The 22876-nt window shown below is 48.1% G+C and overlaps 1 protein-coding gene across 2 annotated transcripts in view; it reads right to left on the bottom strand.

The window, feature by feature from the left end:
- LOC310879272 (tenascin-like) overlaps nt 1-22876 on the bottom strand; it is a 137038-nt gene that overhangs the window by 52942 nt on the left and 61220 nt on the right. For both annotated transcript variants that reach the window (XM_083793820.1, XM_083793821.1), the window contains exons 7-17: nt 19429-19665; nt 16739-16838; nt 14589-14772; nt 13905-14128; nt 13511-13658; nt 11691-11848; nt 10907-11170; nt 9271-9386; nt 6882-7035; nt 2439-2588; nt 439-600 (exon numbers count right to left, since the gene is read on the bottom strand). In XM_083793820.1, the coding sequence (XP_083649946.1) occupies nt 439-600; nt 2439-2588; nt 6882-7035; nt 9271-9386; nt 10907-11170; nt 11691-11848; nt 13511-13658; nt 13905-14128; nt 14589-14772; nt 16739-16838; nt 19429-19665 (1897 nt within the window). The remainder of the gene's footprint in view (nt 1-438; nt 601-2438; nt 2589-6881; nt 7036-9270; nt 9387-10906; nt 11171-11690; nt 11849-13510; nt 13659-13904; nt 14129-14588; nt 14773-16738; nt 16839-19428; nt 19666-22876) is intronic.

Raw genomic sequence — 22876 nt, forward strand, 5'->3', positions numbered from 1 at the left:
GTTTACATTAAGGAAGTATTTAGACAGGTACATGGGTATCTTAGTGAAGTATTTAGACAGGTACATGAGTATCTTGGTGGTGTATCGAATCTTGTGGACCAGACCCATTGCAAGATGCTGTTCTCTGTCGTCGACCCTAGGCCATCCCAGCCTGTCAAAGTGGGCAGGGGTGAGGTGGGTTCGGGGGGGGGGGTGAGGCCAAGTAGGAGCCTGACCAGTTTGTTTTGGGAGGTCTGGAGCCTTGTTTTAAGGGCCTTTGAGGTTCTGTGGTACCAGGAGGTGCATGCATAGTCAAAGAAACCTTGTACGAGGGCTCCTGTTAAGGTGACAGGGCTGGACTCACCCTGGTGAAGGTGTGACAGGGGGCTGTACTCACCCTGGTGAAGGTGTGACGGGGCTTTACTCACCCTGGTGAAGGTGTGACGGGGCTGTACTCACCCGTGGTGAAGGTGTGGGTGACGTGCCGGCTGGTGTCGTTGCCCCTCCTGGAGGTCAGGGTGACCTGGTACTGGGTGTCTGGGTCCAGACCCTCCAGGCTGTACTGAGAGTCAGAGGAGGACAGCTCTACAGTGGTGGTGGTGGTGGTGGTGTTGGTGGTGTCTGAAGAAAGGTTATTGTAGAAGTTATGAACTAAAAGTATAAGGAAAAAAACATTTCCGTTAACTGAAACTAGAAATAAAAACTAGAAAAAGGATCGGAAACTAACGGAAACTGTATTGTGTGTTTACAAAACTGACTAAAGCTAACTGAAATGCCGTTAGTTTTCGGTTTTTCTTGTCAATTTATTTATAAGCTTAATCTGTAACTGAATATATATATTTTTTAAATGCTGTCTTTAAAAAAAGTTTTTTTTGAGTGGTGCTTACGGAGCTATGTGTGTGTGTGTGTGGGTGGCTGGGTGCGTCTGAGCACGAAAACAGCATGGTTGTTTTTCACCACCTGTGCGCAACCTAACACACACACAATCACACACGCACATATTAACTGTATATATATGGTGATTTCGGGTGTGCCAGTACAGTACAGTACAGTACAGTACAGTACAGTACAGTACAGTACAGTACAGTACAGTACAGTACAGTACAGTACAGTACAGTACAGTACAGTACAGTACAGTACAGTACAGTAGAGGGTACAGTAGGGTGTTATACTGTGGGTCTGGAACTCCCCCTCATTCCGGCCAATCACAATTTGCGTCCTCACCTTCGTCTTCAATGTAGAAAGAGAGTGGCGACACTATAGCGTTGACTCCCATCGTAACAATGGAATGAGGAAGTGCTCATTCTATCTCAATGGGATAGTTCCAGCCATAGGAGCAATGTGTGGAACTATAGCCCATAGGCCCCCGCTTTGTCTCAATGGCATAGTTCCAGCCAATAGGATAAATGTTTGGAACTATAGCCCATAGGCCCCGCTTTGTCTCAATGGGATAGTTCCAGCCATAGGAGCAATGTTTGGAACTATAGCCCATAGGCCCCCGCTTTGTCTCAATGGGATAGTTCCAGCCAATAGGAGCAATGTTTGGAACTATAGCCCATAGGCACCCGCTTTGTCTCAATGGGATAGTTCCAGCCAATAGGAGCAATGTTTGGAACTATAGGCCATAGGCACACGCTTTGTCTCAATGGGATAGTTCCAATGTGTGGAACTATAGCCCATAGGCACCCGCTTTGTCTCAATGGGATAGTTCCAGCCAATAGGATAAATGTTTGGAACTATAGCCCATAGGCCCCGCTTTGTCTCAATGGGATAGTTCCAGCCATAGGAGCAATGTTTGGAACTATAGCCCATAAGCACCCCGCTTTGTCTCAATGGGATAGTTCCAGCCATAGGAGCAATGTGTGGAACTATAGCCCATAGGCCCCCGCTTTGTCTCAATGGCATAGTTCCAGCCAATAGGATAAATGTTTGGAACTATAGCCCATAGGCCCCGCTTTGTCTCAATGGGATAGTTCCAGCCATAGGAGCAATGTTTGGAACTATAGCCCATAGGCCCCCGCTTTGTCTCAATGGGATAGTTCCAGCCAATAGGAGCAATGTTTGGAACTATAGCCCATAGGCACCCGCTTTGTCTCAATGGGATAGTTCCAGCCAATAGGAGCAATGTTTGGAACTATAGGCCATAGGCACACGCTTTGTCTCAATGGGATAGTTCCAATGTGTGGAACTATAGCCCATAGGCACCCGCTTTGTCTCAATGGGATAGTTCCAGCCAATAGGAGAAATGTTTGGAACTATAGCCCATAGGCACCCGCTTTGCGGCAAGATCAAAGCGTGTCTCTACTCTCCTACTCTACACTCTGGTCTAACCCATGTTATGCTTAGTTGTTATTGGACCCTAGCAGTTTGGAGAGGGGCTTAGCTATAGGTCTAAATAGGGAAGAAATAAGTCAAAACTAACTAAAACTAAACTCTAAATCCCAGCCTATTATCCTCACCGTGGTCTGCGGTGGTAGTGTTGCTGTGGGCCACCAGGGGGCGGTAGGACACGGTGACGCCGTCCACCTCGGCCACGGGCGGAGACCAGGACACGAGCGCCGAGGAGGCCGTCACGTCCTTCACCTGCACCTGGCGAGGACCGTCGATACCTGGACCGCACGTACACACACACGCACACACAGACACGCACGCACACACACACAGACACGCATACACACACACACACACAGACACGCACACACACACACACACACACACACAGACCCGCACAGACACAGACACAGACACGCACACGCACACGCACACACACACACACACACACACACACACACACACACACACACACACACACACACACACACACACACACACACACACACACACACACACACACACACACACATTTAGAGTCCACATTTATAAAATACATTATCAAGGGCACACACATTTTTCAGTTGCTCTTCATATCCCACACACTGTGTGTGTGTCTCAGTCCAAACAAGCCCTAAATGTACAGAATAATATCCAACACAACACAACAACTTATTCTCAGCCAGCATTGGTCACTTCATAGTCTGTCATGTATAACCCCCATTAACACCCAAAGAAAATCATGGGTACAAAAAGCACCTTCTCCTCCAAATAGACCGACTGGAGGATACCAGCTCAGTGGCATTGTGGTTAGAGTGTCCGCCCTGAGACTGGGAGGTCGGGGGTTCGATTCCCGGCCGGGTCATACCAAAGACTCTAAAAATGGGACCCAATGCCTCCCTGCTTGACACTGGGGGGTATAAGTCCCTGCGACATACTAGCGTCATGTCCAGGGGGTGTACTTGGACATCAAGCTGCCTCACGCTACAGAAACAGGAGATAGGCTCCTGCCCTGTGGGCCTCATGGCTACAGAAACAGGAGATAGGCTCCTGCCCTGTGGGCCTCATGGCTACAGAAACAGGAGATAGGCTCCTGCCCTGTGGGCCTCATGGCTACAGAAACAGGAGATAGGCTCCTGCCCTGTGGGCCTCATGGCTACAGAAACAGGAGATAGGCTCCTGCCCCTATGGGCCTCGTGGCTACAGAAACAGGAGATAGGCTCCTGCCCCTATGGGCCTCATGGTTACAGAAACAGGAGATAGGCTCCTGCCCCTATGGGCCTCATGGCTACAGAAACAGGAGATAGGCTCCTGCCCCTATGGGCCTCATGGCTACAGAAACAGGAGATAGGCTCCTGCCCTGTGGGCCTCATGGCTCGGCAAGGCTACTTACTATAATGGAGGAGATTGAACAGTATGTTGCAAGCTGCAAGTTTTATACTTGGACAACCCCATAATCCTCACACATGCACACGCACGCACACACACACGCGCGCGCACACGCACACAAACAAGCAGGAAGCAAAGAGCGGAGGGGAAAAATGTCTCTCAAGTGTCTCAAAGAAGCTAGAATAGCAGGCAGACAATGAGCCTAGCATCTGTGTGTAAACTACATCTCTCTAAATAACTCTCTCTCTTTACATTTGTGCTTAAATCCTAAACCTAATCCAAACATCATAAAAAGAATAAGATGAGTGTTCTTTCCCTTTGAGCTATGGGCGCACTAAAATATGTTGCCATTCTGGCGTGATCAGGGCACACATAAAAATGAGCATAGTAGGCCTAGTCACTCATAATAGATTCTTTATGTACAGTACATACAGTATACGACTGGCACAGCACTCTCGCCAAAGTGGGATGGTGGGCTTTTTGAGTTCCTCGCAGTTGAAGCGTTTTAGGAAATACATAATGAGATTCCCTTCCTCGCAGGCACTCAATTAACCACGTTGAGACCGCAGGACGATTCTACAAATTTGTCTTCTAAATCCTGACTAGTTTTCTGAAAAACTGTTGAAAAATGTTTCTGTGTCAGTGGTGCTCAACCTTTTCGTGTCAAGGACCCCGAAAATATCTCTATTTTGCCCGCGGACCCCCGCCTGAAAACATGTTGTTCCAGGGACCCCCCCGCCCCCCCCAGAAGCAAAGATTTTAGTTAAAGACGTGCGCTGTGAAAGCAGATCTACAAACTCGGCTATGAGCTTTGTAGATCTGCTATTTTCCAATAGCCAAAAGTTCAACATAATTGCTTAAAACACCCAAAGGGGTTCCTGCCCAGAATGGGTTAATACAGCCTCTGCTATATAGCGCGCACAGAGCTTCCTAAGTGTGTTTTTACGGGGGAGGATTACAGTGCTAGCTAGCCTGGAGGAGAGCTAACAGGCCCCCGGGGAACCAGAGAGTCCAATCCTCCCCTTCATTCTGCCTCTATTCGTAAGCTGTGATGGATTCCAACCTGAACAAATACATTACCTCACAGACGCGCACGCAACGCACGCAACGCACGCAACGCACGAAACACACACACACGCAACGCACGCACGCACGCACGCACGCAGTGGCACAGATATACTCTGAGTCCATCAACAAGGACTTGTTAAACCAAATTACTTTTCCATGCGCGTAGGAACAGGGACGCATGCACGCGTTCAGCATGGCATATAGTTCTATATATCGCATAAACAAAACGGAGAGGCTTTTTTTTTAAGCGTGAAGTTATATGGAGTAAACCTGCGGGTAATGAAACCTTAACGCAAGCCCAAGACAACATGTGTGTGATGGACCGTGCAGTCCTCACCGTCCGTCTGCTGGAAACCACGGATGTTTCTCCACACTTAGACTTTGTGTTCTTTGAGGGACGATAGTGGCGCTACCCCTCCATAGCACTTACCCTTAGATAGCATTTCTGTAGACATTGTATGTAGTCATAGCACGTATGTTATAGTAGTATATATGTATTGTTTATATGTATAGTTTCATTATATAGATATTCCACTGTTACTTTCTTAGCTTACGCTTACTGCTAAATGCCTAAATTGTAAATTGTCTATACCCCCTCCTATACCCCCTCCTAGGGGGCGCTACCCCCTCCTATATTCAGCTATTAGTGTAGATCAGTGTGGATTTGAGGGGCGCTACTCCTATACCCCCTCCTATAGGGGGCGCTATCCCTCCTATATTCAGCTATTAGTGTAGATCAGTGATGATTTGAGGGGCGCTACTCCTATACCCCCTCCTATAGGGGGCGCTATCCCTCCTATATTCAGCTATTAGTGTAGATCAGTGATGATTTCGTCGTAGTAAAACTATGACGAAATATGTTGGTCGGCTAACCTCTTTCCACTGACGAAAACTAAATGCATGGAAAGAAAATAAAAACTAAGCTACGATGACAATAAAACTAAGACTAGATATACTGACAATTTTCGTCAATAGAATAAAAATGTTAGGAAGGGACTAGTGGACAAGAGATCCAGCACAAGTCATTTTTTTTAATTAGTTGCATGCTGAAAATACCAGATCTACAAGCGTCTACAACGCGTCACGCTGCGACGCGTTGTGAGCGTTGTGAGCTTGTAGATCAGCTATCTTCAGCAAGCGTCATTACGACGGCATCAAGGCCCACCAAAATACATTTTAGTCGACTAAATCAACCTGCAGATTTAGTCGACTAAAACTAGACCAAACACTAAAAACATCCCAGAGGGTGACTAAAATGTAACTAAAACTAAATTAAGTTTCATTCCAAAGACTATATGACTAAAACTACAATTGAAATGTGCTGTAACCCTGCATGCATCAAGGTTCCTTTTTCCCGTTTCCTGAAGAGTAATAGTTTTGGAGATACAAGGTTCTCCCCTCGACAGACAGGGGGCAGTAATTCACACGGCAGCTTCCTCGCTCTGACATCACAACTCGGGGATTGTTGGGAAATCCCCCCCCCCCCCCCCCCCCTGCTGATGCCATGTGAATGTGGTTACAGTGGCTCCCCGAAAACATGCACTTATTACTCCATATTATATACGTAGTAAAAGAAAACGAGATTGAAATGGTTTGGCTTCGTGGAGAGCTGTGCATTATAATTCAATTCAGTGGCAAGAACAGCTGCAGCAAGAACGCACTAATGGTCTCGCACGCACGCACGTTACGCACGCACGCACGCACGCACGCAGGCACGCACGCACGCACGCACGCACGCAGGCAGGCAGGCAGGCAGGCAGGCAGGCAGGCAGGCAGACACCATCTACTCCTTCCTATTTTCACGTAGCAACTCCATTCAAAGTTTGGCTTATAACCCAAAACACCCAATGAATGAATGGATGGATGAATGAATGAATGAATGAATGGATGGATGGATGGATGGATGAATGAATGAATGATTTCGGTGTCTGGACAATTTCTTGACCCATTCCACTTGAGATTAAGCGTGCGTGCGTGCGTACGTGCGTGCGTGCGAGCGTGCGTGCGTGCGTGCGTGCGTGTGCATGACTGTGCGTTCATGCGTGCGACCGTGCGTGCGTGCGTGCGTGCGTGCGCGTGCATGCGTGTGTGCGTGCGTGCCCGTGTGAACTCACGTGTGGAGAAGGTGTCCACGGTCGGCGGTCCTCGGGTGTGGTTCTTCACAGCGTTCAGAGACACCTGGTACTCCTGACCCGGTCCGAGTCCAGACTGCTCAAACAGGGTCTGGGACGGAGGCAGAGTGGTGACCACCTGGCCGTTCTCCTCTTTCTGCAGACGTTAACGTTATGGACACAACATATGGGACTTCAGAAAGAATGGCCTTCTAGAAGCCATTTAGATCGATTTAGAACAATTCTACAAAATGTCTTCTAAATCCTGACAGTCTTCTGAATATATATGTCAGTGGTTTCTCAACCTTTTTCATGCCAAGGACCCCCGGAATTATATCTGTATTTGGCCGCGGACCCCCATCTGAAAACGTGTTGTTCCATGCAGGGAGCCCCCGCCCAGAAGCAAACATTTGCGCCACCTTTTCAAGATTTTTCAAAAATAGCAGACCTATACAAGCTCATAGCGCGGCACCGAGTGCCGCTCTATGAGCTTGTAGATCTGCTATTTTTCCAATAGCTAAAGTATAACACAATGCTTTAAAACACCAAAAGGGGTTTCCCGCTCAAAATGAGATACGGCATTTTGGGGTAAAAGTGGGGAATCTTTTACATATCTGTAATTCAAGGGTGCGGAATCACAAAAAACACATTCCCACCATAGACTGGTTCCCACGCAGTTTTTTACCTTCTAATTCCAATAACAAAATGGCTGCCCTGCAATTTTGAACTATTTCTTCAATAATGTTGTAACAATGAAGCAAAGCAAAACTGACAAATAAAGTGTCTACGGTGTGTTCTGAGGGTTAGACAATGTGTTTACAGCGTTTTAAATGTAAATGAGTGCTGCTAAGCTTATACTCCTAAATATGCAAATTAATGGCCACTATTACAGAAGATGGTTTATAGTGTCCACACATCACTCCGCTTATTTTCATTTTATTTTCTACTTATCTGTATATTTGGCACATCTAAAATACAAATGTATATGGTCTCATGTACATGGACTGGTTAAAGTATCCATTTGGTGACCCAGTACACTCAGACCCCCTTTTCCACCGGTTCTTTTCCACCGGTTGGTTCCCAATGGGAACCGGTTCAGTTCTTTTCCACCGGTTGGTTCCCAGTGGGAACCGGTTCAGTTATTTTCCACCGGTTGGTTCCCGATGGGAACTGGTTCAGTTCTTTTCCACCGGTCGGTTCCCAATGGGAACCGGTTCAGTTCTGTTCCACCGGTCGGTTCCCAATGGGAACCGGTTCAGTTCTGTTCCACCGGTTGGTTCCCAACGGGAACCGGTTCAGTTATTTTCCACCGGTTGGTTCCCAATGGGAACCGGTTCAGTTCTTTCCCACCGGTTGGTTCGCAATGGGAACCGGTTCAGTTATTTTCCACCGGTTGGTTCCCAGTGGGAACCGGTTCAGTTCTTTCCCACCGGTTGGTTCGCAATGGGAACCGGTTCAGTTATTTTCCACCGGTTGGTTCCCAATGGGAACCGGTTCAGTTCTTTTCCACCGGTTGGTTCCCAGTGGGAACCGGTTCAGTTCTTTTTCACCGGTTGGTTCCCAATGGGAACCGGTTCAGTTCTTTTCCACCGGTTGGTTCCCAATGGGAACCGGTTCAGTTCTTTTCCACCGGTTGGTTCCCAGTGGGAACCAGTTCTTTGTGGTTCTTAGTCCATGAGCCAGAGCTCCAACATTGGTGGGAAAAACTAGACCTATATTAAATTGTTTATACGATCAATACAAGTAAATTAATACATGATAACCCTTCCACAGTATAGTAGCTTTTTCATATTTTCGATTATTTAGCCTCATGATGCCCTATAATGGCTCATTTTCATGTTAAAAAAATTAAAGATTTGTAATACAATAAATCATTATCTTCGTGTAAGTATAGGCCTACTCAATTGGGGGTAGTGTCATGGTGATAACAATCTAATTATAGGTAATGGTTTTGCACACTAATAATTCATAATTAACGTTCTAATTTTGGAGCTCTGGGCTCATGGACTAAGAACCAAAAAGAACTGAACCGGTTCGCATTGGGAACCAGCCTTGTGGAAAAGGGGTTCAAACAGAATACACAAAGTATACACTCATTTACAAGACAACACACAGAGCTTAGAGGTCATTCGTAAAGGACAAGACAACACACAGAGCTTAGAGGTCATTCGTAAAGGACAAGACAACACACAGAGCTTAGAGGTCATTCGTAAAGGACAAGACAACACACAGAGCTTAGAGGTCATTCGTAAAGGACAAGACAACACACAGAGCTTAGAGGTCATTCGTAAAGGACAAGACAACACACAGAGCTTAGAGGTCATTCGTAAAGGAGCTTCTCAAACATTCCGGCTCGAAGGACCAGGTCAGTCGCGGGGACGGTGGTACTGACCGTGTTTCGGACGTAGATCTCCCAGCCGTCGAAGTCCACGTCCAGATGGTCCCACTGGACCTCCACCGAGGTCTCCCTGACCGAGAAGAACCTCAGGCCCTCTGGCTGGGGCAGGTCTGGAGACAACACAGGGTGACATGACATGTCACTGGATGTAGAATCAATACTAATTGTATAAATCGTTGCTGTCGGGGAGAAACCTCATAACTCAAATTGTTTGGTTTTTTGGCATAAATCAGTGCTATTGAACACCCTTTACGTCTGTGTGTTGTTTCGAAAATATAACCCCTACCATGAAATGTTCTATGAGCAGGGCCTGGCTGTAAACAAGTTATTGAGCTTATAGTCCAGTTACCCTGGGTAAACATAGTTCCTTTCATTTCCTTAGTCCAGTTACCCTGGGTAAACATAGTACCTTTCCTTTCCTTAGTCCAGTTACCCTGGGTAAACATAGTACCTTTCCTTTCCTTAGTCCAGTTACCCTGGGTAAACATAGTACCTTTCCTTTCCTTAGTCCAGTTACCCTGCAGGGTAAACATAGTACCTTTCCTTTCCTTAGTCCAGTTACCCTGCAGGGTAAACATAGTACCTTTCCTTTCCTTACCCAAAAAAAAAAAAAAGAAATCAAACAACTCCAATGGCAGTTCCCTCAGTCAAAAATTGGCCACGTTACTTGTCATGGTCTGTCGCTCTCCATTCCCTCTTCAGCCCTACAGTTCTTAACTGCTTTTCTGCATAATACATCATTTAATTTGAACATTCCTGCTCTCTGTCCTGCATTCGGGTCCTACCCCCCTTGGCTCACCGTGACAGAATGATCTGACAGTGTGTTTGTGGAATGAGTCCAGTCTTATACAGTGTTGTTTTCGTCGACTAAAACTAAGACGAAAAATGTTCGTTGACTACCTATTTTTACTGACAAAAAAACCCAAATGGAAAACTAAATTAAAACTAAGCTACGATGACTACAACTGAGACTAAATATACTGACAATTTCGTCGACAAATAAAAACTAGACTAAAATGTTAGGAAGGGACTAGTGGACAAGAGATCCAGTATTAGTCATTTTACACTTTGTTGCATGCTGAAAATAGCCGATCTACAAGCTCACAACGCGTCGCGATGCGTTGTGAGCTTGTAGATCTTGTAGATATTTTTTCACTCATTATGACGGCATCAAGACCCGCCAAAATACATTTTAGTCGACTAAACCACCTGTAGATTTAGTCGACTAAAATCTTATGACATGTAGTCGACTAAAACTAGACTAACACTAAGACATTCCAGGTGACTAAAATGTGACTAAAACTAAAAAAAAAATTCAGTCCAAAGACTATAATGACTAAATTAAAATAGAAATTTGCTGCCAAAAACAACACTGGTCTTATACCATGACAGTCACTTACACGTGTCCACTCTGGTTACTTATTGGTCACGTTACAGTGGTGTCCCACTCCTTTGTTTGATAGGTACCTCTAGGTATTAGCCTGGTACAGACGAAGGGAACTCCACTGTACTTACACGTGTCCACTCTGGTTACTTATTGTCCACGTTACAGTCGTGTCCCACTCCTTTGTTTGATAGGTACCTTTGGGTTTTAGCCTGGTACAGACGAAAGGGACACAACTGTACTTACACGTGGCCACTCTGGCGCTGACCGGCACGCTCCTCTTGTCGCTGAGCACGGCGTAAACGTTGATGAGGTACTCGATGCCGGGCTCCAGCTGCGTGACCGTGGCGGCCGTGGTGTCGCCGGGAACGCCGAACTCCTGGTAGAGGCCGCCGGGCGCCGTGGGCGCGTACGTCACCACGTACTCCGTCACCAGCATCTCGTTGCGCCACGACAGCGCCACCGTCTGGTTGGTGACGTCGGTGACTGTCAGGTCCTTAGGAGGAGACACTAGAGAGAGAGAGAGAGAGACGAAGAGAGAGAGGACATTTTATCATTGGTGGAGAAAAGTACTCCATTGTTTTACTTATATATAAGTAAAAGTATACCAATTCTGCAATTTGTACTGAACTACTTTGTTACAAGTAAAAGTACGGAATTGAAAATGTACTTGAGTAAAAGTGCAAAAGTATCGGCATCACAAGTTCAAAATGTGTACAAAATCTATTGAAAATAGCCGATCTACAAGCTCACAATGTGTCGCGTTGTGTCTTTGTATCTAACCTTGATGTGAACGCAGCATGACATAAATTCATACATTTGCTGTCCAGAACAAGCGTGTTACCCTGTGAATAGGCCTACTAACTAACTAACTAACTAAGTAACTAAGTAACTAACCCTGTGAGCAGTCCTCTCCGATGTATCCCTCGTCGCAGAGACACAGCGTAACTATAGTAACATATTAGTATATTATGGTTACCCTGTGAGCAGTCCTCTAGTCTATAGTGACATATTAGTATATTATGGTTACCCTGTGAGCAGTCCTCTCCGATGTATCCCTCGTCGCAGAGACACAGCCCGTGGACACAGCGCCCGTTGTCCTGGCAGTTGTTGAGGCAGCTCAACTCTCCACAGCTCGGCCCCTCGTAGCCCTGCTCGCACACGCACTCGCCTCCCACGCACCGGCCCCTGTCGGTCGGAGTCACAGTGGCAATGAATACAAGGTTAGTTTTTGCAGCGGACGAAAGGCCCTGGAACAAGTCAACAACCCCCCTAAAGGACCCCTGGAGGCCCCCACAACTGGATATACAATTCAATATGGCCTTGATCTTTTTTCTTTTTTTTTTACCAGCCAGAAATGTAATGTATATTATGTTATTTGTATAGTATTATGTATTTATTGACCTTTATACAGTCGGCCTATTCAGGGACATTATCCCATGCACGATGGGACCCCCTTTTGGTGTGTCAAGCATTATGTTATACTTTAGCTATTGAATCTGCTTATTTTATTTTTTTGTGAAAATGTTGCACAAATCTTTTAATATATTCTTTCACGTTTTTAACTCATATGTTTGCTTCCGGGGAGGGGGTCCCTGTAAATTACATATTATTCAGATGGGGGTACGCAGCCATATACAGATCATTCTGGGGGTCCTTGATTGCCCTAGGATTTAGAATTTCTTTTTTTGTTTTTTATCTGCCTCAGGTCTAGAGCCCCATTTCTGTCCACCTCTGAGCAGCGCTCAGCGGGTCAATAGAGACCCAATCGGTCTCCGGTTCCAACTCCAATGTTTGCGGATTTTACCCTCCTGGGGTTTAAGAGGTTAAAACATAACAATTGACACAATTTTAAATGCAAAATAAAAAAAACACAATTAAACTGTTAGCCTCAATGATTTGTGTGACAATAATTCATAATTCAAGTAAAATGCCATGCTGGTGAGGTGAGTGACCGCCAGGCCTATACCGGTCGATGCAGCTAAAAGGCCTATTCATAGTCTGGAGTGGTGAGGTGACCACCGCTCCGGTGGTGAGGTGACCACCGCTCCGGTGGTGAGGCGACCACCGCTCCGGTGGTGAGGCGACCACCGCTCCGGTGGTGAGGTGACCACCGCTCCGGTGGTGAGGTGACCACCGCTCCGGTGGTGAGGTGACCACCGCTCCGGTGGTGAGGTGACCACCGCCCCGGTGGTGAGGTGACCACCGCTCCGGCGGTGAGGTGACCACCGCTCCGGCGGTGGGGTGACCACCGCTCCGGCGGTGGGGTGACCACCGCTCCGGTGGTGAGGTGACCACCGCTCCGGCGGTGAGGTGACCACCGCTCCGGCGGTGAGGTGACCACCGCTCCGGTGGTGGGGTGACCACCGCTCCGGCGGTGAGGTGACCACCGCTCCGGCGGTGAGGTGACCACCGCTCCGGCGGTGAGGTGACCACCGCTCCGGTGGTGAGGTGACCACCGCCCCGGTGGTGAGGTGACCACCGCTCCGGCGGTGAGGTGACCACCGCTCCGGCGGTGGGGTGACCACCGCTCCGGCGGTGGGGTGACCACCGCTCCGGTGGTGAGGTGACCACCGCTCCGGCGGTGAGGTGACCACCGCTCCGGCGGTGAGGTGACCACCGCTCCGGTGGTGGGGTGACCACCGCTCCGGCGGTGAGGTGACCACCGCTCCGGCGGTGAGGTGACCACCGCTCCGGCGGTGAGGTGACCACCGCTCCGGTGGTGGGGTGACCACCGCTCCGGTGGTGGGGTGACCACCGCTCCGGCGGTGAGGTGACCACCGCTCCGGTGGTGGGGTGACCACCGCTCCGGTGGTGGGGTGACGCAGTAGCTGTAATAAGGTGACCTACCGGTCGTTGCAGTTGTCCGGACACGACAGGACGGAGCAGTCGTCTCCTTCGTAGCCCTCCTCGCAGACGCAGCGTCCGTCCACGCAGACGCCCTGCGCCATGCAGTCGTTGAGACACGACTTCTGACCGCAGTCCTCGCCCGTGAAGCCTGCAGCCGCCAACAACGACAGGCATGGTTACAACATCTTGTATCTATTTTTCATTTTTAATTTAGCAAAAAAAGTTCAAATCTTATCGTCGCGGTGGCTAGCGACGGAAGCTAAAATATATGGTAACGATATCTCGTGTTTGGCAAAGGAGGGTTTAACTTGAAATATAGCGTTTTGTCGTTGTTGCAACGACGTCAACAACGACGTGCATCAGAAAGCTAAGAGGTGTAAAGTTTTGGCGTCACCTTCGTCGCACACGCACTGCCCGCCCACGCATCGGCCCCGCTCCAGGCAGCCGTTGGGGCAGCTCAGCTCGCCGCAGTCCTCCCCCTGGAAGCCCAGGAAGCAGACGCAGCGCCCGTCCACGCAGTCGCCTCGCAGGAAGCAGTCCGACGGACACGTCCGCACGCTGCAGTCCTCCCCGGCGAAGCCCTCCTCGCACACGCACTGGCCGTTCACACAGCGACCTCTGTACCGGTCAACAAGGTTTAGGATAGTTAGAGACTGGCCGTTCACACATACAGCGACCTCTGTACCGGTCAACAAGGTTTAGGATAGTTAGAGACTGGCCGTTCACACATACAGCGACCTCTGTACCGGTCAACAAGGCATTAGGATAGTTAGAGACTGAGCGTTCACACACACAGCGACCTCTCTACCGGTCAACAAGGCATTAGGATAGTTAGAGACTGACTGTTCACACATACAGCGACCTCTGTACCGGTCAACAAGGCATTAGGATAGTTAGAGACTGACCGTTCACACATACAGCGACCTCTGTACCGGTCAACAAGGCATTAGGATAGTTAGAGACTGGCCGTTCACACAGTGTTGCACACTAAACCACACTAACCTGTCCAGACAGAAGGAACCACACTAAAACACACTAACCTGTCCAGACAGAAGGAACCACGCTAAACCACACTAACCTGTCCAGACAGTTGTTGGGGCAGGACAGTTCGGAGCAGTCCTCTCCTTGGAACCCGACGTCGCACGCACACTGCCCGTTGATGCACTGCCCCCTAGTGTTGCAGTTGTTTAAACACGCCAGCTGGCTGCAGTCTTCACCTTGGTAGCCGGCATCGCAGACACACACCCCATGTAGACATGTACCTAGGATTACATTAGGATTACATTAGATTACATTAGACACACACCCGATGTAGACATGTACCTAGGATTACATTAGATTACATTAGACACACACCCCATGTAGACATGTACCTAGGATTACATTAGGATTACATTAGATTACATTAGACACACACCCCATGTAGACATGTACCTAGGATTACATTAGGATTACATTAGATTACATTAGACACACACCCCATGTAGACATGTACCTAGGATTACATTAGGATTACATTAGATTACATTAGACACACACCCCATGTAGACATGTACCTAGGATTACATTAGGATTATATTAGGATTACATTAGACTACGCAGCTGTCGCCACCCGGTGGCAGTTAACTTGTTAATTAAGTATTCAATGAATGGGGCACGGTGGCACAGTTGGTAGTGCTGTCGCCTCACAGCTAGAAGGTCCTGGGTTCGATTCCCGCTCGGGACGCTGTGGGTGCTGGCGGCGTGTTTCCTCCTCCGTGTCATCAGTGCCCATACCCGAAGGCGGGGTTGGCGAAAGGGCCTTTCTGTGTGGAGTTTGCATGTTCTCCCCGTGTCCCCTAGGGTAGGTACCCTCACATGTTCTCCCCGTGTCCCCTAGGGTAGGTACCCTCACATGTTCTCCCCGTGTCCCCTAGGGTTGGTACCCTCACAAAAAAGATGCAGTAATCCTGGTCTCTAAACTGCCTCCCCCTGGCCGGCCGGGGCGCCTGATGGAGGGGAAAGGAACTGGTTGGAATAACGTGTTCCTTCCACGCGCTACGTCCAACCAGGGAAACTCCCCCTGTCAGGTGTAAAGGAGCAACTTGGACACTCAGGCATGAAGGAAGCATGAGTTCAAGTCCGTTGCTCTCCCCTTGTCCCCCATATATGGGGACTAGGTTGGTCTCCCCTTGTCCCCCATATATGGGGACTAGGTTGGTCTCCCCTTGTCCCCCATATATGGGGACTAGGTTGGTGGAGGGTGTGTAGAGCCCAGGATCACATTAGATGATTGACACGGGGGTGAAAAATGGGTTACAAAATCGTGGGATAAAAAATATATTACAAAAGAAAAGTATTCAATTAATCAATACAACAACATAGAAATGAACATCTGTACCTCTGTGGTTACAGTAATTCAGACAGGTCAGTGTAATTAACATAATTAAGTACCTCTGTGGTTACAGTGGTTCAGACAGGTCAGTGTAATTAACATAATTAAGTACCTCTGTGGTTACAGTCGTTCAGACAGGTCAGTGTAATTAACATAATTAAGTACCTCTGTCATTACAGTGGTTCAGACAGGTCAGTGTAATTAACATAATTAAGTACCTCTGTCATTACAGTCGTTCAGACAGGTCAGTGTAATTAACATAATTAAGTACCTCTGTCATTACAGTGGTTCAGACAGGTCAGTGTAATTAACATAATTAAGTACCTCTGTGGTTACAGTCGTTCAGACAGGTCAGCGTAATTAACATAATTAAGTACCTCTGTGGTTACAGTCGTTCAGACAGGTCAGTGTCATTAACATAATTAAGTACCTCTGTGGTTACAGTCGTTCAGACAGGTCAGTGTAATTAACATAATTAAGTACCTCTGTGGTTACAGTGGTTCAGACAGGTCAGTGTAATTAACATAATTAAGTACCTCTGTCATTACAGTGGTTCAGACAGGTCAGCGTAATTAACATAATTAAGTACCTCTGTGGTTACAGTGGTTCAGACAGGTCAGTGTAATTAACATAATTAAGTACCTCTGTCATTACAGTGGTTCAGACAGGTCAGCGTAATTAACATAATTAAGTACCTCTGTGGTTACAGTGGTTCAGACAGGTCAGTGTAATTAACATAATTAAGTACCTCTGTCATTACAGTGGTTCAGACAGGTCAGCGTAATTAACATAATTAAGTACCTCTGTGGTTACAGTGGTTCAGACAGGTCAGTGTAATTAACATAATTAAGTACCTCTGTCATTACAGTCGTTCAGACAGGTCATCGTAGAGCAGTCCTCTCCGCTGAAGCCCACAGTGCAGACACAGCGGCCGTCCACACAGAATCCATTGCCCTGGTGGTGGGAGGGAGGAGTGCAACGCTTAGTCCAAAGAAATCATGTTTTAGTCAATGATGAAAAAACATAATGAATAGGCTCAGTGGCGTGCAAAGAGACATTTAGAGGGGCAGCTGCTCAAGTGGAGGAAAAAAAGGGCACCTATAGCACGTGGAACCAGCCGGTTGCCTTAATAACCCATTCTGACCTGAGATCAGATTCTAGAAATGTTCTTCTATACATCCTGACAGTTTTCTGAAAAAAGCTATGTTTCTATGTCAGTCGTTCTTCGATTTTTCAAAAATAGCAGACCTACAAGCTCATAGCGCGCCACTCGGTGGCGCGCTATGAGCTTGTAGATCTGATATTTTTCAATAGCTAAACACCAAAAGGGGTTGCTCTAGCACCCCCTAGTGTCTCTCTGTGCACGCCACTGAATAGGCTACTAGAAGAAGTGCCCCGTCCCTCGGGGCACAGCTCTCCACCAGGACTGGTATTTGGATAAAATCTTAAAGGACAACTTTATTTTTTTCAACCAAGGTTCATGTTTTAGGTTGTTATTAGAGAAAGTAAAAGATGAGTGTTTTTTTTTCTTTCCATTTGCTGCTTTCTTTGGTTTTAGGGATTTGAGCTGTTTTTGATGCAGGGGGGGGGGGGGGGGGGGGCATTCGAGCATGGGGCTAAATATGTATTTTTTTTACAAAATATTATGGAGATTTCTTTTTTTATTATTTACTATAGCCCTAATAAACTCCAGGAAATTACATCTGGCCACAAATAAATCACAGGATCTACTGAATGTGAAGGTAGCCTACTGGGGGAAGCCACACTGTGTCATAGGCTCAATGTCAGTTTGACACATTCAGTAGATCCTGTGATCTTTTGTGGTCGGATGTAATTGAATGGGGTTTATTAGGACTATAGTAAATAATTAAAAAAGAAATGGCTATAAAATGTTGTAAAAAAATACATATTTAGCCCCATGCTCGAATGCCCCCGCCCCCCTGTCAAAAACAGCTAAAATCCCTAAAACGAAAGAAGGCAGCAAATGAAAAAAACAATAACACTCATCTTTTAGTTTCTCTAATAACAACCTACAACATGAACCTTGGTTGAAAAAAAACTAAAGTTGTCCTTTAAGGAGTACTAATATAAAGAAAGTGTGGCATCTATAAGCGATAAAGGCAGAATTAAAAATGCAGGCCTTGGCCTCTAGGGAGTGTGCAGACAAAGGTTTACGCAGATTGGTGGAGATATAACGTAAAGACCCGACTCGGCCATAGAGCAATACAAGGACAGAGACCCAAAGTACTTCATCTAATCGCTACAGGAAAACAATTAGTAGTTTTAAGGGCCTTTCAAACGCGAAGCGAGGAACGCAGGCGTTGTTGTCTGGTCCAACGACAGGTCCCCTCCAGGTCTGATGAAGAGGGCCTGGATGAACACAGGTCCCCTACAGGTCTGTTGAAGAGGGCCTGGATGAACACAGGTCCCCTACAGGTCTGTTGAAGAGGGCCTGGATGAACACAGGTCCCCTACAGGTCTGTTGAAGAGGGCCTGGATGAACACAGGTCCCCTCCAGGTCTGTTGAAGAGGGCCTGGATGAACACAGGTCCCCTCCAGGTCTGTTGAAGAGGGCCTGGATGAACACAGGTCCCCTACAGGTCTGTTGAAGAGGGCCTGGATGAACACAGGTCCCCTCCAGGTCTGATGAAGAGGGCCTGGATGAACACAGGTCCCCTCCAGGTCTGTTGAAGAGGGCCTGGATGAACACAGGTCCCCTCCAGGTCTGATGAAGAGGGCCTGGATGAACACAGGTCCCCTCCAGGTCTGATGAAGAGGGCCTGGATGAACACAGGTCCCCTCCAGGTCTGTTGAAGAGGGCCTGGATCAACACAGGTCCCCTCCAGGTCTGTTGAAGAGGGCCTGGATGAACACAGGTCCCCTCCAGGTCTGTTGAAGAGGGCCTGGATCAACACAGGTCCCCTCCAGGTCTGTTGAAGAGGGCCTGGATGAACACAGGTCCCCTCCAGGTCTGTTGAAGAGGGCCTGGATGAACACAGGTCCCCTCCAGGTCTGATGAAGAGGGCCTGGATGAACACAGGTCCCCTACAGGTCTGTTGAAGAGGGCCTGGATGAACACAGGTCCCCTCCAGGTCTGTTGAAGAGGGCCTGGATCAACACAGGTCCCCTCCAGGTCTGTTGAAGAGGGCCTGGATGAACACAGGTCCCCTCCAGGTCTGTTGAAGAGGGCCTGGATCAACACAGGTCCCCTCCAGGTCTGTTGAAGAGGGCCTGGATCAACACAGGTCCCCTCCAGGTCTGTTGAAGAGCATCGCAACAATACAAGCGTAAACATAAAAAGCGAAACAGAATCCAGGTCTGGTGAGTCGCGGGCGTGTGCACGAAACGAGCATGCGTGCAACAAATTCACGGGACCGCGCTGACGTAAATAATACGCTTGCGTTGTCGGCTGTCGCACCGCGACTTCTCCCCAGTGCCCCCCCGCGCGAAAAACGCAGGTCTCATTGAAAATGAACTATATAGACGAGTTATATCGCTTCACGTTTGAAAGGCCCTTAAATAGTAGACTAATAGTTTTTTTTACCTGACAGTCTCCGGGACAGGTGCGCTCCCCACAGTCTTCCCCGGTGAAACCCTGGTGGCAGTGGCAGGTTCCGTTGTGGCATTGTCCGCGGTCGTAGCAGTCCTTGGGGCAGATGAGCTCGGAGCAGTCCTCTCCGGTCCACGGCTCGTCACACGCGCACTCCCCGTCCTCGCAGCGGCCGCGGCCCCGGCAGCCGTTCAGACACGCCTCCAGGGAGCAGTCTGTGCCCGTGTAACCCTTAAAGAGGACACGTGACGCAGGGAAACGTCAGCGCCCCAGAGAAGAACGGACTGTGCCCTTTACCTATCGTCGACCAAAAACTATGTGTTCGTCGACTACAGTACCTTTTTTCACTGACAAAACAAATAAAAACTGAGCTCTGACAACTAAAAACTATGACTATAACTAACTATGACTATAACTATGACTATAACACTGCCCATACCCGAAGGCGGGGTTGGCGAAAGGGCCTTTCTGTGTGGAGTTTGCATGTTCTCCCCGTGTCCCCTAGGGTAGGTACCCTCACATGTTCTCCCCGTGTCCCCTAGGGTAGGTACCCTCACATGTTCTCCCCGTGTCCCCTAGGGTAGGTACCCTCACATGTTCTCCCCGTGTCCCCTAGGGTAGGTACCCTCACATGTTCTCCCCGTGTCCCCTAGTGTAGGTACCCTCACATGTTCTCCCCGTGTCCCCTAGGGTAGGTACCCTCACATGTTCTCCCCGTGTCCCCTAGGGTAGGTACCCTCACATGTTCTCTCCGTGTCCCCTAGGGTAGGTACCCTCACAAAAAACATGCAGTAATCCTGGTCTCTAAACTGCCTCCCCCTGGCCAGCCGGGGCGCCTGATGGAGGGGAAAGGAACTGGTTGGAATAACGTGTTCCTTCCACGCGCTACGTCCAACCAGGGAAACTCCCCCCTGGCAGGTGTAAAGGAGCAACTTGGACACTCAGGCATGAAGGAAGCATGAGTTCAAGTCCGTTGCTCTCCCCTTGTCCCCCATATATGGGGACTAGGTTGGTCTCCCCTTGTCCCCCATATATGGGGACTAGGTTGGTCTCCCCTTGTCCCCCATATATGGGGACTAGGTTGGTCTCCCCTTGTCCCCCATATATGGGGACTAGGTTGCTCTCCCCTTGTCCCCCATACTGTATATGGGGACTAGGTTGGTGGAGGGTGTGTAGAGCCCAGGATCACATTAGATGATTGAAACAGGGGTGAAAAATGGGTTACAAAACCGTGGGATAAAAAATATATATTAAAAAATAACTATGACGACTAAAAACTATGACTAAATATAGTGGACTAGTGGAGAAGAGGTCCAGTAGAACTAAAAGACAAGTCACTTCATGATTACGGGGAAGCAGCTTTTTGCTTCTACGGGCCGTCGGCGTGGAACAAGCTCCCACTGTACCTTCGTCAGGCAGCCTCTGTAGTTTAACAAGCTCCCACTGTACCTTCGTCAGGCAGCCTCTGTAGTTTAACAAGCTCCCACTGTACCTTCGTCAGGCAGCCTCTGTAGTTTAACAAGCTCCCACTGTACCTTCGACAGGCAGCCTCTGTAGTTTAACAAGCTCCCACTGTACCTTCGTCAGGCAGCCTCTGTAGTTTAACAAGCTCCCACTGTACCTTCATCAGGCAGCCTCTGTAGTTTAACAAACTCCCACTGTACCTTCGACAGGCAGCCTCTGTAGTTTAACAAGCTCCCACTGTACCTTCGTCAGGCAGCCTCTGTAGTTTAACAAGCTCCCACTGTACCTTCGTCAGGCAGCCTCTGTTTAACAAGCTCCCACTGTACCTTCGTCAGGCAGCCTCTGTAGTTTAACAAGCTCCCACTGTACCTTCGTCAGGCAGCCTCTGTAGTTTAACAAACTCCCACTGTACCTTCGTCAGGCAGCCTCAGTTTAACAAGCTCCCACTGTACCTTCGTCAGGCAGCCTCTGTAGCTTTTTTTAAAGCTCAGCTCAAGACCCACCTCTACAACATTGCTTTTAAGTGATCTTTATTTTTTTATTATTTTTATTCTGCTTGTTTTTAATGTCGTTGCCTTATTTTATCTGTTCTTATCTTTGTACCATTGTCCTATTGTTTTAACTGCTTGCCTGTTTTAATGCTGTTTTGTTTTGCTTTTATTATCTTTTCTGCTCTGTAAAGCACTTTGAGCTACATTTATGTATGAAAGGTGCTATATATAAATAAAGTTTATTATTATTATGTTTGGTTTGCGCTCTGAGCTCTGAAAATAGCAGAAGGGTAGATTGGCTGTTTTCAGCAGATTAAACCAAAATGGGGAATCACAACGGCATCGAGGCCGCATTTAAATGGGGAATCACAACGGCATCGAGGCCGCATTTAAATGGGGAATCACAACGGCATCGAGGCCGCATTTAAATGGGGAATCACAACGGCATCGAGGCCGCATTTAAATGGGGAATCACAACGGCATCAAGGCCGCATTTAAATGGGGAATCACAACGGCATCGAGGCCGCATTTAAATGGGGAATCACAACGGCATCAAGGCCGCATTTAAATGGGGAATCACAACGGCATCAAGGCCGCATTTAAATGGGGAATCACAACGGCATCGAGGCCGCATTTAAATGGGGAATCACAACGGCATCGAGGCCGCATTTAAATGGGGAATCACAACGGCATCAAGGCCGCATTTAAATGGGGAATCACAACGGCATCGAGGCCGCATTTAAATGGGGAATCACAACGGCATCAAGGCCGCATTTAAATGGGGAATCACAACGGCATCAAGGCCGCATTTAAATGGGGAATCACAACGGCATCAAGGCCGCATTTAAATGGGGAATCACAACGGCATCGAGGCCGCATTTAAATGGGGAATCACAACGGCATCGAGGCCGCATTTAAATGGGGAATCACAACGGCATCAAGGCCGCATTTAAATGGGGAATCACAACGGCATCGAGGCCGCATTTAAATGGGGAATCACAACGGCATCAAGGCCGCATTTAAATGGGGAATCACAACGGCATCAAGGCCGCATTTAAATGGGGAATCACAACGGCATCGAGGCCGCATTTAAATGGGGAATCACAACGGCATCGAGGCCGCATTTAAATGGGGAATCACAACGGCATCAAGGCCGCATTTAAATGGGGAATCACAACGGCATCGAGGCCGCATTTAAATGGGGAATCACAACGGCATCAAGGCCGCATTTAAATGGGGAATCACAACGGCATCAAGGCCGCATTTAAATGGGGAATCACAACGGCATCAAGGCCGCATTTAAATGGGGAATCACAACGGCATCAAGGCCGCATTTAAATGGGGAATCACAACGGCATCAAGGCCGCATTTAAATGGGGAATCACAACGGCATCAAGGCCGCATTTAAATGGGGAATCACAACGGCATCAAGGCCGCATTTAAATGGGGAATCACAACGGCATCAAGGCCGCATTTAAATGGGGAAT

Source organism: Protomyctophum parallelum, assembly GCF_964188405.1.
Source record: "Protomyctophum parallelum genome assembly, chromosome: 21".
NCBI lineage: Eukaryota > Metazoa > Chordata > Actinopteri > Myctophiformes > Myctophidae > Protomyctophum > Protomyctophum parallelum.